A 19,006-nucleotide genomic window follows, 5' to 3' on the forward strand; every position below is an offset into this window, starting at 1 on the left:
CGCAAAGTTGTTGCTCAGGGGCAGACTGAGGGGCAGGTTTGCTAAGGAAGAATTGTAATATTCTGTGATGACTTGTCTTTGGAAATGAAACTCTTAAGAGTCGCTTATCTTTTGGTCACATTTAACAATTTAGTATTACAAAATTAATGGAGCACAAATTTGCATTGTGTGTCATACAGCTTTGGTGTGCTATACAAAGAATGTTTGCTTAATCATGTTACACACCACACATTGATCGCTTTTGTCCATGTTTATAGTAAAGAATGAAAGACTCAATTATATTCCAAATTCTGTCTTTTTAAAAATTAAAGCCAAGTTTCTGCATATGAGGAAATTGATGACCAATGACATGCTGGGGCTGAGTAGCACATGAATTAGGCTACATGCATTGTCTACATTTATACGTGCTGGGTGCAACATTTAATATTGTGTGTGATTGGAATTCATGTAGACTATAGCTACACTAGTGTCAGAACTGAGAGCAGTCCAGTGTGATCTCTCCATCTCTATCTCCACTATATTTCACTCGAGATCGGTTGTCCTGCGACCAAAGAGCGACTTAACGGCAACTTAATGGTACCAGAATTAATGTATCCAGCCGACCAAGGTACAACGTCACGGCAATGTTGTCCACGGGACCAAAAATAACATATTCAACCGAACAAGGTACGACATCGTGGCAACGTTGTCCACGGGACCAAAAATAACGTAACCAATCGACCAAGGTACAACGTCGCGGCAACGTTGTCCATGGGACCAAACAATAACGTAACCAGCCGACCAAGGAACGACGTCGCGGCAACGTTGTCCACAGGTCTAAAAATAAGGTAACCTGCCGACCAAGGTTCAACGTCGCGGCAACGTTGTCCATGGGACCAAAAAATAACGTAACCAGCCGACCAAGGTACAACGTTGCGGCAACGTTGCCCACGGGTCTAAAAATAACGTAACCAGCCGACCATGTACAACGTTGCGGCAACGTTGTCCATCGGACCAAAAAATAACGTAACCAGCCGACCAAGGTACGACGTCGCGGCAACGTTGTCCACGGGTCACAAAATAACGTAATCAGCCAACCAAGGTACGACGTTGCCACAACGTTGCCAGAAGGTAACGTCGCAGGTTACCAACTGAGCACTTACTGGCAACGTTGCCGCAACGTCATGTGTTAGCTGGGTAGCTTTGTTAGATGATGCAGTTCAGCTTCCACACTGCCTCTTGAAATTCAACTTTTTCTTCGATTGCTTCCCAACATTCAAACTTATTCTCCCGCATTGTATTTAAGTGTAACACTTTAGAATAATGGTCCGTTGTTAACAATATGCAGGAAGTAATAGGTAGTTCTACATTAACACTGAATTTAATACTATGAACTAATATGGAACCAAGATTAACTAAGCAGTAAGTAATAGCTAATTTACAACAAAGGTAGTTCCTTGGTAGGTATTTGGTTATTACTAAATAAATTTATCCTTTTGAGATCTACTTGTGAACTATGCCCAATTAAGAAAGAATAACCAATTAATTACTAATCACAAAAGTAACATGTCTAAAAAGTGAACAATTTGTTTTTTTTACTCTTAACATGGTCATAACTTTTCAGAAGCTTGTGCCTCAAATGGGTTCTTTGTGGAAACCAGTTTATGAATATTATATCCCCCTAAATACGTTAACTACAGGTTGAGATTTTGCCTACTCTTACCCCTCTTGGGCTCCGTCCTTGGTCCCCTCCTCTTCTCTCTGTACACCACCTCACTTGGACCAATCATCACCTCCCATGGCTTCTCCTACCACTGCTACGCTGACGACACGCAGCTGTACCTGTCGTTCCCTCCGACCGATCCGGGGATCTCAGCTAGGATTGAGGCCTGCCTCGCAGACATCGTCGCCTGGATGACTGAGCACCACCTCCAGCTGAACCTTGCCAAAACGGAACTTCTCATCATCCCGGCCAAACCCTCCATCTCCCATGACCTCTCAATCACCCTGGGATCTGCGACGGTGACCCCCTCATCCTCTGCCAGGAACCTTGGGGTTACCATGGATGACGAGCTCTCCCTCACGGCCCACATTGCTGCGGTCTCCCGGTCGTGTAGATTCACCCTCTACAACATCCGGAAGATCAGGAGATACCTGTCTGAGCACTCCACCCAGCTGCTTTTCCAAGCACTTGTCCTCTCCAAGTTGGACTACTGCAACTCGCTGCTCGCCGGTCTCCCATCATGCGCAACCCGCCCTCTTCAGAGGATTCAGAACGCAGCGGCCCGCCTGGTCTACAATCTACCCAGACGCTCACACGTTACCCCGCTCCTCATCTCCCTCCACTGGCTACCCGTAACGGCCCGCATCAGATTCAAGACCCTGGTACTGACCTTCCGAGCAGTGAACGGGACTGTGCCCGACTACATCAAGTCTCTCCTGCAGCCTTACACCCCCACCCGCCACCTACGGTCTTCTTCAGACAACCGCCTGGTGGTCCCACCTCTCAAGACCGCCCGGTCCCAGCACAAGCTCTTCTCCTGCCTGGCACCCAAGTGGTGGAATCAACTCCCCACCTCCATCAGAGACACGGACTGTCTCTCCACCTTCAAGAGAAGGCTCAAGACACACTTGTTCCGGGAGTACAATGGTACTTAGGAATGGTTTGCTGAACCCAACGCTAGTTTCCTCAAGGATCACAATGACTCCTGCTTAGACTGTTGCTCTTGTTGGTTAGTGGTAGCTGATTTAAACTGTTGTATTCTATTTTAGTTAATCCTATTTTTATTGCTTTCCTACAGGTACACCTGCACTTAGAGATTAATGTTGTGTAATTTTAACTTGTTTAACTACATGCTCTTATGGTTTCTTCCCCTTTAGCACTATTTTTTGGTTGTTCACAATATGTACTTCTTGTTTTTGACTACCCGCAATGCTGTGGGGCTATCTTGTTGTTATTATCAGTGACCTATGCACTTTGTAAAGCTCTCTCTTGAAAGTCGCTTTGGACAAAAGCGTCTGCTAAATGAATAAATGTAAATGTACCAAAGGATGGACGAATGTTCTCTGTTTATTTCAAACTTAAACATGGTATAATACAAATAATGATAATTTGTTTAACATTTTTTATAATTAGGAAGTGATGCTGACACTCTCATGTTTGGATTAGTTTACTATTATGAGCTCATGAGTGTCAGTTCAATGTCTCAGACTCCAAAGACCTACCTTTATGTTACAGTAGCAGCCTTAGGAGGACTTCTCTTTAGGATATGAATATAAACATTGATGTTCTCTTTTCAAAAACTATTTCATCCTTAATGAAGACATTGGCTGCATTTATGTTGCGATAAGCGCAAAACCACATCTTCCAGATTACAATGTTTGTTAGAATATCACTAGTGCCTCACAGAAATGTATGGCTGTACCATATGTCAAATATAAAATTAGACTTATTTTAGGCCTATTACTTGTGAAAACCAGTATAATTCCTCACTAATTACTCAAGCGTTACCTTGTCATCCTGCAGGAACTACTTGTGATATGGACCATTATTTTAAAGTGAAAAACATGTTAACTCCTCACTAATTACTCGAGCGTTACCTTGTCATCCTGCAGGAACTACTTGTGATGTGGACCATTATTTTAAAGTGACAAACATGTTAATTCCTCACTAATTACTCAAGTGTTACATTGTCATCCTGCAGGAACTACTTGTGATGTGGACCATTATTTTAAAGTGACAAACATGTTAATTCCTCACTAATTACTCAAGTGTTACATTGTCATCCTGCAGGAACTACTTGTGATGTGGACCATTATTTTAAAGTGACAAACATGTTAACTCTTAACTAATTACTCAAGAGTTACCTTGTCATCCTGCAGTAACTGTAATCTGGACCATTATTTCAAAGTGAAAAACGTGTTAACACCACACTAACATGTCACCTCACAAGATCTACGACATAAACAACTGCAGTGATTGGATAACATTTCTTTTATTATATGCACTGGAAGATTTCCATGAAATCGTAAAAGAAAATCCTACATAATGCAAAAATGCACATGGGCATGCAAGAATAAAGCATTTTGTAAAATATGTCTGAATTGAACATTCTGTGTTTGGCACAATGATGAAACCTAGCATTTAAACAAAACTTCTGTATTTTGGAATGAAACATTCAACACATTCAACAAACTGTGATGATAAACTGAGTCAAACATAATGGCTAAATAAGTAATAAGTAAGTACATGGCTATCCCTAACCCAAATCAACGTATAGGCCTATTCACTACTCAGGAGTCTAGCATTGGCCACTATTGCGAAATACAACAGCAATGCTATTCCAAAGGAATAAAAATGATTAAGAAAGAAATAACAAATGGCAGGACTGTAAAATAACTTGTTAGATAACCCAATTCAGAGAACAGGAACATGGCCCAAAACGCTAGCTACAGTTGTTGCTAGTGTAAAGCCAGGCTATAGCTGTCGGCTAGCTTGTAAAAAATCCCTCATACAAACTGTGTAGCTAGTATTGCAATCAAAATTTGCACTAATTCTACAATTCGAAATTTGCACTAATTTTACAATTCGAAATTCTACTGAAATTCACCTAGTCGTTGTTGTCGTATGTTAGCCAAATACTGGATACCATCCATAAAAACGTGCCACTGCCAAATGATTTCGCGCTCCTAACTCACGCATTGACTTTACACTAGTTGGTTTAGGGAAACATAACATGGATTCCGGACAAATAGGTTTTGGTAAGCTAAGTCGACTGGATTTGGAAAATGGACCGGCCGTGATTCTATATTTTCTGAGCTGCAAAAAGACCTAATACCAGACACATCGAAATTGCCCGCATAATCATACAGTATGATCAAATATTGGGGAGGACGTCTCCCATATTCATACAGTATGATCAAGCTTTTGAAATGTTATGACCATGTTAAGAGTAAAAAAAACAATTGTTTATTTTTTAGACATTACTTTTGTGATTAGTAATTCATTGGTTATTCTTTCTTAATTGGTCATAGTTCACAAGTAGGCTAGTTCTCAATGAGGATATATTTATTTAGTAATAATCAAATACCTACCAAGGAACTACCTTTGTACTAAATTCGCTATTACCTACTGCTTAATTAATCTTGGTTCCATATTAGCTAATAGTATTAAATTCAGTGTTAATGTACAACTACCTATTACTTCCTGCATAGCTACTCATCAACAACGGACCATTATTCTAAAGTGTTACCTATTTAAGCACTTAGCTTTGTTAGATGATGCAGTTCAGCTACCACACTGCCTCTTTAGAGTGAGTCACACATTTTTTAAATTAATTTCAGCTTGCAGGTATTTTCTAATTTCTGTATTTTCAGCCATTTAAAAACATGATTTCAGATTTCAGCATTCCAACGCATTTTCAGCAGGAAATGCCTTTTTTATTTTGTACCATTACCTGGACAGATAAATAGGAAACACAGCAAAATGAGCAGGCTTTTGTTTCATTAAAAGTTGACTCGACAAGTCTCTAACCCGCACAGACTCAGACAGATCGCGCAAAAATATTACTCACCAATTCAACAAAGAAATTATACAAAACAGTACTAAATAGATTAGCAAAATGTACCTAACATAAACAGCATTATGTATTAAAGTGACATTACCTGGACAGATTTAGAGGTAAAAGTAATTACACTAGTGAAACTTGGTTTGGGGGGTTATGGATGTTAAAATTTAGCTTGTTAAGCATGACCTTCAACTGCCAACCTTCAACATCCACTTTCACACACCCCTTTCCCATACGGTCCCTTCTTACACTTTTGTCAACAATTCACATAGAACTATATAGTTTTTAATACAAGTATCGCTATGCAGTTACATGGTAGTTAATGTAACCCGAAGTATAGTATGCCAATTATATATTTTTTTTTACTTACTACCAGGGACGTGCACAGGAATTTTGAAGGGTAGTTGCTCTGGCCTGAAAAAAGGGCTACTAATAATAATTCATGTAATGCATTACTTCCATCATGTATTTTTCTTGTTAAAACAAAATGTTATAAACTAACCATCAGCAGACATGTAGCTTAGTTTTCTTACCAAAAAATTAGCATGTGATAACGGGCTAGTCGTCTGGTAGGCAAGCTAGCCGTCTGATTATTTAGGCTAAACATTTACATTTATGCATTTAGCAGACGCTTTTATCCAAAGCGACTTCCAAGAGAGAGCTTTACAAAAGAGCATAGGTCACTGATCATAACAACGAGGTAGTCCCAAACATTGTAAGCAGCCAAAACATGAAGCATACATAAACGTGGCAAACTGAGCCTGGATTTATGAAAATGTTAATTGATTTCATAAAACTTGATGATGATTGTTCGTTTGTTATACATTTCTACAACTTAAAATCACCTTTTCTGACACTGTCAAAGCTGTTTTTTATCGACACAGAATAAAACAACCGTCTCTTAAGTGCAAGAAAATGCAGGCTCAGGTGGCGGTCGCGTGCAGTACCGCAGAGTACCTCCCCCTTGTGACTTCCACTCTCGTTACCCATAGGTTTATCGATTGGAAGTGAATAAGGCTACTTTATGAAATGTTTTGGGTGGTAATCTTTTAAATCAAGGTCTACATGAAATTCTGCAGCTGTTTAAATTCACTACTATTTATTTATTTTCCTCGGAGGGGCACTTTGACTCGAGGAGGGCAAACGGGCAGTTGCCCAGGCAACCTTAGCCATAGCCTGTGCACGTCCCTACTTACTACAGGACAGGACAATGCCCTGGGCATGACCCATGCACACACGTGTCCAAGCGCACATACACGTGTACACATATCCACAAGCATGTACAAACGCACATATGCAAACACACACACAAACATTAAGAACCACTGTTCTGCCCCACATGTTTTCTGCCACTGCAAGAAGGCATTTTTTTAGTGCTGTCAAACGATTAAAATATTTAATCGCAATTAATCGCATTAATGTCATAGTTAACTCGCGATTAATGACAATTAATCGCACATTTCTATTTCTATCTATTCTAAATGTCCCTTGATTTCTTTTTGTCCCATTCTTTTTTCAAATTTTAATGCTCTTATCAACATGGAAAAGTGGTTCGGATTGCTTCGTGCAAATATTTTTTGTTATTGAAAACAACATTGCAATTGCCTGGCTTTGACGAGGGGGCGGAGAATTTGCATCATCTGTGTGCTTGGCCATCAAGTGGTATTTCAGACTGGACGTGCTGCAATGATAGCAACGACAAAACACACAGATCACTTTGGTCTTGTCAATGGAACCATTTGGCAACTTTTTAAAAGTAAACTTTCCATTCAGAATCTTATTGGCATCCATTTCGGCGTCTCGCGCTCGCCATCCACTCAAAACGTAAAGTTAACCTACTACCAGAGAATGTCTCATATCCGTAAACGGGCTCTGCTACTACGCTTTAGCCGGATCGCAAGCCAAACAAGTGTGTGGCGTGCCTGTTGTTTTGTTTCCGGTCTAGCTAGATCCGGTGTGGTGTTGTAGTTTTTCTAACTTCGGTAGTTGTTGCAACAGCATGTGAAAAAAAACTACAAAGTTTGCTAGGCCAAAAAGAGCGTAATCGCGGGATTAAAAAAAATTGACGCCGTTAATTTGGGTTTGCGTTAACGCCGTTAATAACGCGTTAAACTGACAGCACTACATTTTTTACAGTGAAGAAGATGCTATCAAATGCAGCTCATCTATCATTCAACCACAATCATGAACTCTGCAGGAACCTGCAGAGAAGGAAAGAGGGTGGGAGAGAGGGAGGCAAGGAAAACATTAAGAACTGGTAGTGGGAGGAGTGGAGGAATACAGACAGAAAGAGAAAAGGGCGCAGGAAGAGAATGCGGCTGAGCACAATAAGAAAGAAGAAGCGTTAGGCAAGAAAGAGAAAAGAGTGACAGGATGAGGAGGTTTGAAACAGAAAATAAAGAGCAGTAGATAGTGAAGCAAAAACGCATCAGATGTCAAGTAGGATGGAAAGATAACGTAGGAGGGGGAGAGATAGAGAAGAGACAGGCATGTTTGGGCAGCAGTTGGGCAGCAGTGTTGCTCTCTGGGTCTCCAGAGGGTTCTCCTGAGTCCTGCTGTCATCACCACTGTCACACACAAAGACTAACCCTCCTCCCTTCCTCTCACACACAACCTTTTTAACTTTTCCTACATGCATCCATCCCCCTTTGTCTCCACCCCTTGGCCACACAAAACTATCTTTCTTCAATTTGTCATTGTTTTTGTCAATGAAAGCAGGATTAATTGTGACCAGATTAACTGACTTGGTAAAGACTGACTGACTCTGGTTAAAGTGGCTGGTTGAATTCAGCAGTATGCCTAGTAGTGCCTGTTAAGAATGCCTTTTAACAATTTTTGCAGGGAAATAGAGTTCTTAGTTAGAAAATAGAGAGTGGGTAAAGAAAAGAAAGTTGGAGAACAATACAGAAGATACAACCAGCTACAGGGTTTGGTCAAGAGACCAAGACTTTGGTCAAAATCAGCGAAAAGCTTGAATTGAAAATGTGTTGAATGAAAAAACTGACATAACCAAAATGGGGATGGAGGGGGAGGCAAATTGCAATCGCTTCCAGGGACCCCAACTTTTTTTTGCGACACCCCTGGTCAAAATATATTGGTTGCTATGAGTATGAGTCTTGTGGAGTAAAACACCATAACATATTGTACGTACATAAAGCATGTGGATCTTACTTTATGTGGGAATAGTATGAGGGACGTACAGTATGTACTGTTTATATTGCACATATAGTATAGAGAAAGAGTTAAAGTAAATGAGAGAGAAAATGAAGACAGAAAAATGGAGTGGGAGGCAGGAGACAGTATTTCCAGAGCATATCAAAGGCATGGGAAGAGTCAGTGACGCTCAGGCAGCAGCCAACAGCTCCGAGTGAATCATTAGCATGAGCTGGAAGCTGTAGACAAGGTGGCACACCAGGCCAGGCCACACAAGCACACACAGATCTACATATAGATAGACACACATACACACACATACAGTAGATACAAACACGCACAAAAACACAAACGCACACAATGTTTACACAATGTAATAGAACATCACATCACAAGCCATATTCATTCAACAGCACAAGCCATGTTTTGTAATGAGTGTAACATGCATGAATGTGTAACCAAGAAATATTTAACCACCAAGAACTGTGCACAGTAAGCGTTAATGCCGTGTTACATTCAAAATGGTTTTGCTCTATTCTCAGGGACAGTGTTTTACTGTAGAGAGTATGTTCTTAAGAACCAAAGAGGAATGTTCAAGCTCCCGTGTCCATGTGTGATGCTATCCATTCATTCTGGCCAGACAATGAGGTGGTATAACGAGAGGCTAAAAGGATTATTGGAAATAAAAATTATTCTTTACTTTATAAAATATGACATACTTCATTATGCAGAAGGGTAAGCGAAACTCACATTAAGGAAAGTTTAATCAAAGAGACTATTTTGTCACCCGAGTGTCTGGTCATTGAGCCGTTTTTATTCTCCAGTTACAGACGAAAGGGAGGGACAGAAAGTGCATAGCTAATTATTAATCACTGATAATTACCTGGATGTCCAACTTGTCTACACTAATGGCATCAGGCCTTGGGGGGCAGGGGGGGTGCGCATCTCGATAGCAGGTCATGCAGGCACTTCTGTTAAGAGGCAAGTTTGGAATTGGTGTGTGTGAGACTAAAAAAAGTAGTGTGTGCGTACTTAATGTGAGTGTGTATGTCTGTATATATGATGCAGCCCAAGAGGCTATGACTTCTGATTAACAATATTATGCCTTCTGATAGATCTACATTTTTAGTTGTAGTACACACAAGTAATTCATTATGTAAAAAAAACCTGTATCTTCTAGGTATCTTCTTCTTCCATCAAAAGGACATAAAACTAAGGCATCCACTTCTAAACAGTGGAGGACAATACAGATCGATACCAAAGCAGGAAACAGGATATGGCATCATAGTTACTTACCAATTTGCGTTGACACCAGGTGCAGACACCACACAGAGCAACGAGCCAGACAGTACACACCGTCAGTCCCATGGAGACCAGGATCACACTGAGAGACAATGAGCCTGAAAGGAAAAAGTGTGAGAAAGGAATAGGAGAATTAGAAAGGATAAATTGAGAGAAGAAAGAAAAAAGAGTGGGAGAGAGGAAGAGGAGAAATAGATGGAAAAAGTTAGTCTCTGACTTCAGTCACCATGTTAACTTATTCAGGGCCAAAAGTCACTGCATAAACACAACTGATCCTCCACCACATTTGTGTAAGGGGAGGGAGAAAAGGCCAAAGATCATATCCAGACGAGAAAAAAAGCAAATATTCTTCCAGTGACGTACTGACATAACAGATAAATAACTGAAAAAACCCACAAATGAGGTACAGGGAGGAGGGAAGGTGTGGAGATTTGTGTGTGTGGTGGTGGAGGGAGGCCATAATGTGCTTTCCTCTCTACACTCCATCATCATTAACTTACAGACAGACAAAATTGAGCAAAGCCATACAATAAAATATGCTATACTACACGCAAAACCATACAGTAGAGAGAGTTGTTGTTGATTCACTACATTTAATGCGATTCCAGTTTAATTGATCCTGAGTATATATTTTTATATATCAGGGGGCTTCTAAGAGGGGAAGACACTGAAAAAAGAGACTGAGAAAGAACAGAGAAAGAGAGAGAGAGAGACAGAGACATTGACAGAAAACGATACAAAGACAGACACTAACTGTCACACAGGCTTGCTGATCATCTTACTTGTTCTGTGGTTATGTCTTTGAACACAACAACCTGTTCCCTCTCCCTCTGTCTGTTGATAGTCTCTGTAAAACAACACAATGAGATAGCAACCTTTTTGAGGGCGTTTCTACCAGGTCTCACGCCTACCAGGCCTGGCTTTCTACAGCCATCCAAAAAGTAGTGCCAGTTGCCACAACAATAGTCGCAATGCAACCGTAGTTCATCCTCTTTTCATCCTCAGGATGAGCATGGATTAAAAAAAGAAAGGATGGAAGGATATGAACCAGGAATCTTCTTCACTCTGTGAGGTTGTGGCATAAATAGAATTAGGTGGTAAAACAGACTGGTTGGCTGCCTGGCCAACTGGTTGGTTGGCTAGCTGGCTGGCTGGCAGACTGTTTGTTTAGTTAGCTGTGTAGCTGAGCAGGCTGGCTGGCTGGGCTCACCCTAGTATTGAAAGCAATCTCCCTGTAGTCTCACCCTCGGGGATCTCCATTAGATGGTTGTGATAGGTGTCACGTCTGTGCATGTCTGCCGCTCCACTAAAGGGCGATGCATAGTTTAGGACACCTCTTTCACCTTTCACTGACTTACTATTTAAGCACAGGAAGGCCCTCCTCATTCACTCCGTCATGGATTCTCGTGACTTAATGTGTTCGATGATCTCTCTGCTCTCAAACGTAAATGTTGCAACTTTGTATCCCCTCGGTTTCGAGCTAGCACTGAACTGAAGTAAGTGACAACGCCACTGCCGTGGATTATGGCTTCTTTTGTTGGATTTTGGGATATACCTTTTTTTTTGTGTGGATTATATCATGGACTATACTGACTGCTCTGCTCTGTGAAGCTCACAGTAGCCAGGTAAAAACGTTCCTTTTTTTTTTCCTGTGTGGATTACCCTTTGTTGATTATATTGCCTGCTCTGTTCAGAGGAAAACTCAGGATTAATAAACTTGTTAAACATCTCCCCTGCATTCTGCTCAGGGGACCATATGTTGATGTTGGCCTGGACGTATGTCAGAGCCTTGGAAAATGACCCGAGGTGAACAGGGTCATTCCTGGCTAGTGTCAGAGGAAATGGCATGGTACACGTGAGTCAAGCGTGCACTTTGTTTGATGATGTCAAAATAAGGAAAACTCCGCGCTGTGCCTATAGTACAGTGCGTTGAGGTTGCCGTTTTGATCAACTAGACTACATTTTCTATGAGAAGATTACACAATCACCATGCACACAATCATGGCATCAGTTTCAGCAAATTGGACTTTGATAATGATGGGAATATTTCTGACAGCGTGGAGGACTTCCAACGGAGTGCCCACTAGCAACTGGCTATCCTTCTTCTTTTCCTCCAGCCCCCTCTCTCTCTCTTTCTCATGAAAGACTTTCTTCTTTCCCCACCATAACTGTTTCTCCTCCTACTTTCTTATTTTTTTCTCTCTCTCACTCTCTATTTCTCTCCAGGACTGGCATCATGCAGGGTTGTGGTGGGAGTCCTACTGGGCACCACCTGTTGCTGAGAATACCAACCCAAAACTCACACAGAACTGCTTCTATCACACCACACAAAAACACATCTTTAAATAAACAATGTGTATGTACACGCTGTCAAATGTTCTACTTTTAACCTTGACTGTTGATATTTATGAACTGCATATTGTAAAATAATCACAGATACTGCCAGTATAAGAAGAAACCCTTTATAAATTTCACAATAGTGATACACACACATATGAGCAGGGAGTGGTGGAACACACGAACGCCATCCGTTCTGTTTGTTTTTATATTTGGGTTCTATTGCAGCCCATATGGAAACCCATATGAGCACAGGGAAAATCTGCAAACTCCACACAGAAAAGGCCCGGTAAATAGCCCACCTGAGCACCGAATAGTGCCCCATGCAGGAAGCAAACCCAGGACCTTCTTGCTGTGCCAGCTTGGACCAGACTAATCCATAACCTGTACTTCTACTGTATATCCATGAAGAAGAACAGTGGACCTGTACATGGCTGGTGTTTCAGCACAAAACATAACTGTTATTTCTGTACAGTGCATAGATGTGGTTCTATACATTGCAGGGGTGGCATTTCTGTAAAGAGCAGGGATGGTGTTTCTGTACAAGACATAGATGGTGTTTCTGCTCCCACACCTCTGTTCCTCTTGGATTGTTATTCTTAGCTCTCATCTTCCCACCCACCAGCTCTATCAATGCACAATTATTTTCCCTCATCAAGTAATTACATAATACCATAACGATTAAAACTACTCATCTGACAGAATGGCATCCATATAATTCCCTCCCATCTTTAATCGCTGTCTCTCTCTTTCTTTTTATTTATCTATCGCTCTCTCTCTCTCTCTGCAGTCCTCTGTGTATTTAACCCTCACTCATCCCCATTTCAATCAGGAGAGACCAGGTAGGAGGAGAGTGAAGTTTATTACGGAATGGTAATAGTGCTCCAATGTTTGGAGCTTAAACCCCGTGGGGAATCATAGATCAGAGGGCGCCTGCCCGACATTTGGGAAGAATCCCCCACGAAGTCCAGACACTGGTGGCGGTGACGGCAGCCGACGACCAACGAGTCGAAGACAGAGACAGGAACCGGGAGGCAAAGCGGTGCGGGAGGGTTGCGCACTTGATAGCCCGGAGAAACTACACGGGAAAATAATCGTATTTAAAGGCACGATCATGTGATTCTTCGACAGACACGATCGAATTCTCGACAGACACGATTCTTAGACACAAATACTGTCCAGCTGGTGTTTACGCGAACACAGGGTCCTGAAGTGTTCGTCTGTTGAGACACATGTACTCTCTCGATAGGTGCGATGTTGCGTCTCACGTGGGATAAAACTAACGGGGAGGGAAAACGTTTTGTTTTATGTGACCCGTGGGAAGGACGTTAACCAGGAGGGAAACATAGCCAAGGAATAAGTACGGTGGCCCTGAAGTGCAAAATACATCCCCTAATATGAGTACATCCCCAAATTAAAACACTTCCCCCGAATACAAGTCAACTCCCCCCAAATCGGATGACTTGTTCACCTCCCCCCAATACAAAAACACGCTCCCCCAAATGGAAAACAACATTACATTAACTCAAAAACACATTACATTAACTTCTAAAATGAGGAAAGTTTTTGACCACCCTGTGAAAGGAGCTGAGGCTGCTAAACGACTCTTCACCATCCGTCAGGGATCCCGTAGTGTGGCAGACTACGCAATCGAATTCCGCATCGCAGCAGCTGAATCCGATTGGAATGATGATGCGCTCCAAGGTGCATTTCGGAACGGGCTTAGCGAGGTGCTGAAGGATGAGCTAGCCTCCCGGGATGACACAGACAGCCTGGATGGAGTGGTCTCCCTTGCTATGAAACTGGACAATCGTGTCCGTGAACGCCGAAGAGAGAGAGCTAGCCGCCAACCGTCCATGTCCTCTCCCACTTCCCATCCACACCTTCCGAGGGCTAGTATCTCCGATCCCCATGCCTCCCGCGCTGGACAGAATTCAACTGGAGAAGAGCCCATGCATTTGGGTCGAGCCCATCTTTCACATGCTGAGCGCTCCCGGAGACTGCAGGCTGGTGAATGTCTCTACTGTGGGCAAGCTGGCCACTTCCTAGCATCCTGTCCAGTTCGGCCAAAAGGTGGGGCTCGTCAGTAACTGTGGGGATACTGGCGGGCCGAAGCGTTCCCCAAACCACCAGGCCGCGAATGCAGCTGGAAGCCACTCTGTGTTGGAATCACCAGTCTCTCTTCTTGCCAGCGTTAGAAGACTCTGGAGCAGATGAGAATTTTCTAGATGCCTCCCTTGTCTCCCAGGCCTGCATATCAGTTGAGCCATTGACCACTCCTCTTGACGCAAACGCTTTGAATGGGATGATACTGGCCAGAGTCACTCACCGCACTAAACCCCTCTGTCTGATACTCTCTGGAAACCATCGGGAGACCATTCAATTCCATGTCATTCCCTCTCCTCATGGTCCTATCGTTCTTGGCCAGCCATGGCTGAGATAACACAACCCCCACTTCGACTGGACATCCGGCAAGGTAAAGAGTTGGAGCTCTTTCTGTTACTCCACTTGCATTCAGTCCGCCATTGCTCCTGTAGGGGTCTCTGTGTCTCCGCCAGCAACTGAACTTCCCAATTTAACCTCAATCCCCCATGTCAACCATGATCTAGGAGAGGTGTTCAGTAAACAGCAAGCTCTCACACTCCCTCCTCATCGGCCTTACGATTGTGCTATAGACCTCCTTCCTGGGGCCCCCCTGCCAACAAGTCGCCTGTACAATCTGTCCCGTCCTGAAAGAGAAACAATGGAGAAATACATACATGACTCTCTAGCCGCTGGCATCATCAGGCCATCTTCCTCCCCTGTTGGGGCCGGTTTCTTTTTTGTCGCCAAAAAGGACCACACCTTACGTCCGTGCATAGATTACCGTGGCCTCAATAGCATTAAAGTGAAGAACAAGTATCCTCTTCCCTTGATCAGCCCTACCTTGGAGGTCCTCCAGGGAGCCAAGATATTCACAAAACTGGATCTCAGAAACGCCTACCACCTTGTTAGAATCCGTGAGGGAGACGAGTGGAAGACGGCCTTTACCACCCCCCTGGGACACTACGAGTATCTGGTTGTTCCTTTTGGCCTAACCAACGCCCCTGCCATCTTCCAAGCTCTTGTTAATGACGTCCTCCGTGACTTTCTCAATAGCACCGTCTTCATCTACCTTGACGATATTCTAATCTTTTCCCGCAATCTGGAGGAACATGTCCAGCATGTTCAACAAGTCCTCCAAAGACTCCTGGAAAACAAACTCTTCGTCAAGGGAGAGAAGTGTGAGTTTCATGTTAGCTCCTTCAGCTTCTTGGGTTACATCTTTGAGAGTGGGCAAGTGAGAACGGACCCAGAGAAGGTACAGGCGGTAGTGGAGTGGCCCAAACCATCTAACCTCAAACAGCTCCAGCGGTTTCTTGGCTTTGCCAATGTAACCCTCTGGGTTGGTTTATGTGTGCACAAATAATTAATTATATTTAATTTATTGTGTATTCTAAAATATATATTATTTACTACTATCAGTAAAATGTAATATGTGTTTGGTCAATGAATGTGTCAACCTAAGGGCAATAGCAAAATTGCACTTTTGTAATTGGTTGCGTGTTAATTTTTGTTAGGGCGGAAGTTACGCCCTGGTTGACTGGCACCGTACATATGTTATGTTTTTTTTTCTTTTCCGTCTCTTGGGACGTGACCGCTCACGAGAGAAGCTGGACGGTTAGCTCTCGTGGTGCCTCAACTTGGGGATCAGTATAAGATAGCTAAAAGTAGCTTCTATGCCGAGTATATAAGCTAACTAAGCTTAGCTTCTAAGTTTTCCGGACTGTATGGAAATCGGTTAACAGACTGACCTCCGTGAAGTTCGAGAACTGTTCAGTGGGTACCGTGTTCCTGCCTAGCCATAGTCCCGCTGTAGTCGTGACTGTGGCTGGAGTTAAGTCTAGAACAGAAGATCTCCTACACATGAGGACAACGCTGGATCCGAGTACCCTAGCACCTGAGAGGACCGCGCAGGATTGGTGTGCTAGCCTTCTAAATCCGCCTGGCTAGGAAGTTTTGCAGAGCTTTGTTCCCGGAGTTGTGGTTTTGCGCCATTTTCTTGCCGCACCCGGAGCTGTTGTTTCGGGTGCCAGTACAACCTTCGGGTGGGTGAGTACACGCTCTTGGGGCGTGCAGCAGTAGCCGCTATCGAACAGCAGCTCGGGCTACATCGACTCTCCACATCAGGCCTGCACCGTCAGAGACCTTTTATTAGCACTCGGTACCGAGTAGGGACATTTATTGATACATAGTATTGCCGGCTTTAGTATTTTGTATTTGATGTGTTTGTTTATTGGGGGCCCCTAACTGTGTTTATTACTTTGTAAAAGATGTTCATGTGATAACCTACTGTTTGTATTGCTAACACTTGTGGGTGGTTATTGGTTTCAACACTGCATGAAGGAGAGGACGAGTACTTCAACGGCGGAGGCGTTGTTACAAGGAAAAGAGCGTCAGAGAGATGAGGTGATGGCATTTCAGTACCGGAATCAGGTACTGACTCGCGAGAATGAGAGGCTTAAGATGACGCTGGATAGCGTGCAGCAACGTTGGGGCAACTACAAACGCATGTACCCACTGGGCCCGCCATTACAAGATTATTACACCTAAAAGTAGTTGTACTAGTTCTCCTTCTCCACTTAGTAGAAGTCACATTGTTTCCCAGTTGCGCAGCTGTTTTATGGCGTGTGAAGAGGTCTATCCCTAAACCAGTGATTAGTTAACAACAATTAAAGAAAATGATTACCCTATTATTTCTCTACTGTTTAGAATGTTCTGAATATAATAAAGTGTTTGATATATACCAAGCAAAATTAAGCTCATGAGCACATAACCCGTCGGTCTTATCTATTAATTAAGTTTCTTGTATCATCGATGAATTGATATTATTCTATAACTTTATTATGCCTGCATAGCCATAAGTTGGGTCTATGTAAGGTGGTGTGACTATGAAAGGCCTGTGTAAATAAGAAAAATCAGAGGTCACAATATTTCCAAAGTGTATTATGCCATGCAACTTTGTACGAGGAAAATAGAAGGAATATATACTGTACCATACTTGTATACTGTTCAGAGATACCTTTAAAGTTTAGGCCCTCAGCACAGGGATGCAGGGTTATGAGGGATGGGTGGAGGTGTTATTGTTAATTGCAACTTACTTCTGCAGGGTGCAGCAATGATGCATGACCCAGTTGCTCACTAGCCCATCATATGACCAACAGTCCTTGTGTGAGAGATATTTCAGTCATAATGAAACGTAACACACGCTTATGCTAAAGAAACTGACCCATTTTTATGAGTAGTAGGACCTCAGTGCTAAGCTTCTCAGTGTGGCCGGTGGAGACACATGTGACAGGTGTTCATGTCACATTATGAGCATAGTTTACCCTGATGACTCGCGGTATGTGTGTCATTGGGGCTACGAGGAGTTTCTAGTTACCCCAAACCCTTTTACTTAACACCTCGCTATGCATTGCAATAAATTGATAGCTCAATCGAGTTTTGGAAAGTCGAAAAGTCCACCAGGCCGCCATGGTTTAGCTTTGCACATGATGACATGTTTATGTATTAGATTGAAATTAATAATACCCTGTTGTGTATTTCTGATGGTTCTACTGTCACAATGCACAATTGGCAAGTCTATGATTTTGTTGCCAAAGGTGTTTTTGAAAGTTTTGTGTTCTATCAGAACTTATGTTTGTCCATTATTCTTTCTGTTGAATAATTACAGTAGTGTTTCCAGTAGGGTTGTGATGGGACTTTGTAAGTCCCACAGGGGGGAATGTTGTGGAAAAAAACACACCATACTGTTGTAATTATGAAGATGGTTAATGATTATGGATTCAATGAAACTTGTGATCACCTTTGTAGTACATGCTATATTATTGGAAACCAGATGCAAAGCTGTTGGCTGATTATTGTTATCCCTAAACAATGGTGATATAATATATATTTCACCATTATCTTATATATATAAGATATACCCAAAATATAAGGTTTCAATAATTAAAGGATGAATGGGGAAGAGGAGCATGTGTATGCTTTCATAAAGGACCAGGATGCATAGCTGTAACTTATGAGACATATTTGTGGCCTTACGCCCAGAAACCTAATGCAGCTGGCTGTTCAAGGTCAGAAAGAGCCTAATTTCAAGCAGTGTCTATGTAGGAAAGTAGCTGTTTTGAATCCCCTGAGACAAGAGACCCGCTTTGTAAGATTACCTAATGTCTATGAAACCAACTAATATCGTACCATATTAACATACAATGGGGAGAAGACTATACAAGTTAAATTGTCCGGAGAAAACTTCAGTCTGATCCCGGGATCACGCTCACGTTCTATGGGCAATCTTTGTTACCTGAGAACCAATAAAACACTTTGCATCAACCCTGCTGAGTTCCAGTGCTGTTTTTACATCTTGAGAAATTGACTGAAGACGTACAGAACTTTTGTTTCAACACCAGGGTTGGGGAACGGCCGGATACGGCCCGCGACATCATTTGGTCCAGCCCGCCATGGCACTGCAGGAACCATATTATTAGGTGCATTATTCGTTGGCAGCAGCACTATTTTAATATGTGGAAGAGGACCGTGGAGGCGCGCAGCGTTGCGTACCAATGTACCAAATTTCGCTCGCGCGCTCGCAT

At 42.6% G+C, this 19,006-nt stretch overlaps 1 protein-coding gene across 1 annotated transcript in view; it reads right to left on the reverse strand.

Annotated features, from left to right (window-relative positions):
* syt7b (synaptotagmin VIIb) overlaps positions 1 to 16,223 on the reverse strand; it is a 137,882-nt gene extending 121,659 nt beyond the window's left edge. Inside the window, exons 1-4 of the mRNA XM_047042392.1 lie at positions 16,205 to 16,223; positions 15,640 to 15,758; positions 15,423 to 15,504; positions 9,996 to 10,099 (exon numbers count right to left, since the gene is read on the reverse strand). Coding sequence (XP_046898348.1) covers positions 9,996 to 10,099; positions 15,423 to 15,504; positions 15,640 to 15,758; positions 16,205 to 16,223 — 324 coding nt within the window. The remainder of the gene's footprint in view (positions 1 to 9,995; positions 10,100 to 15,422; positions 15,505 to 15,639; positions 15,759 to 16,204) is intronic.
* Positions 16,224 to 19,006: the final 2,783 nt, after the last annotated feature.

The sequence above is a fragment of the Hypomesus transpacificus genome, chromosome 19 (assembly GCF_021917145.1).
Source record: "Hypomesus transpacificus isolate Combined female chromosome 19, fHypTra1, whole genome shotgun sequence".
NCBI lineage: Eukaryota > Metazoa > Chordata > Actinopteri > Osmeriformes > Osmeridae > Hypomesus > Hypomesus transpacificus.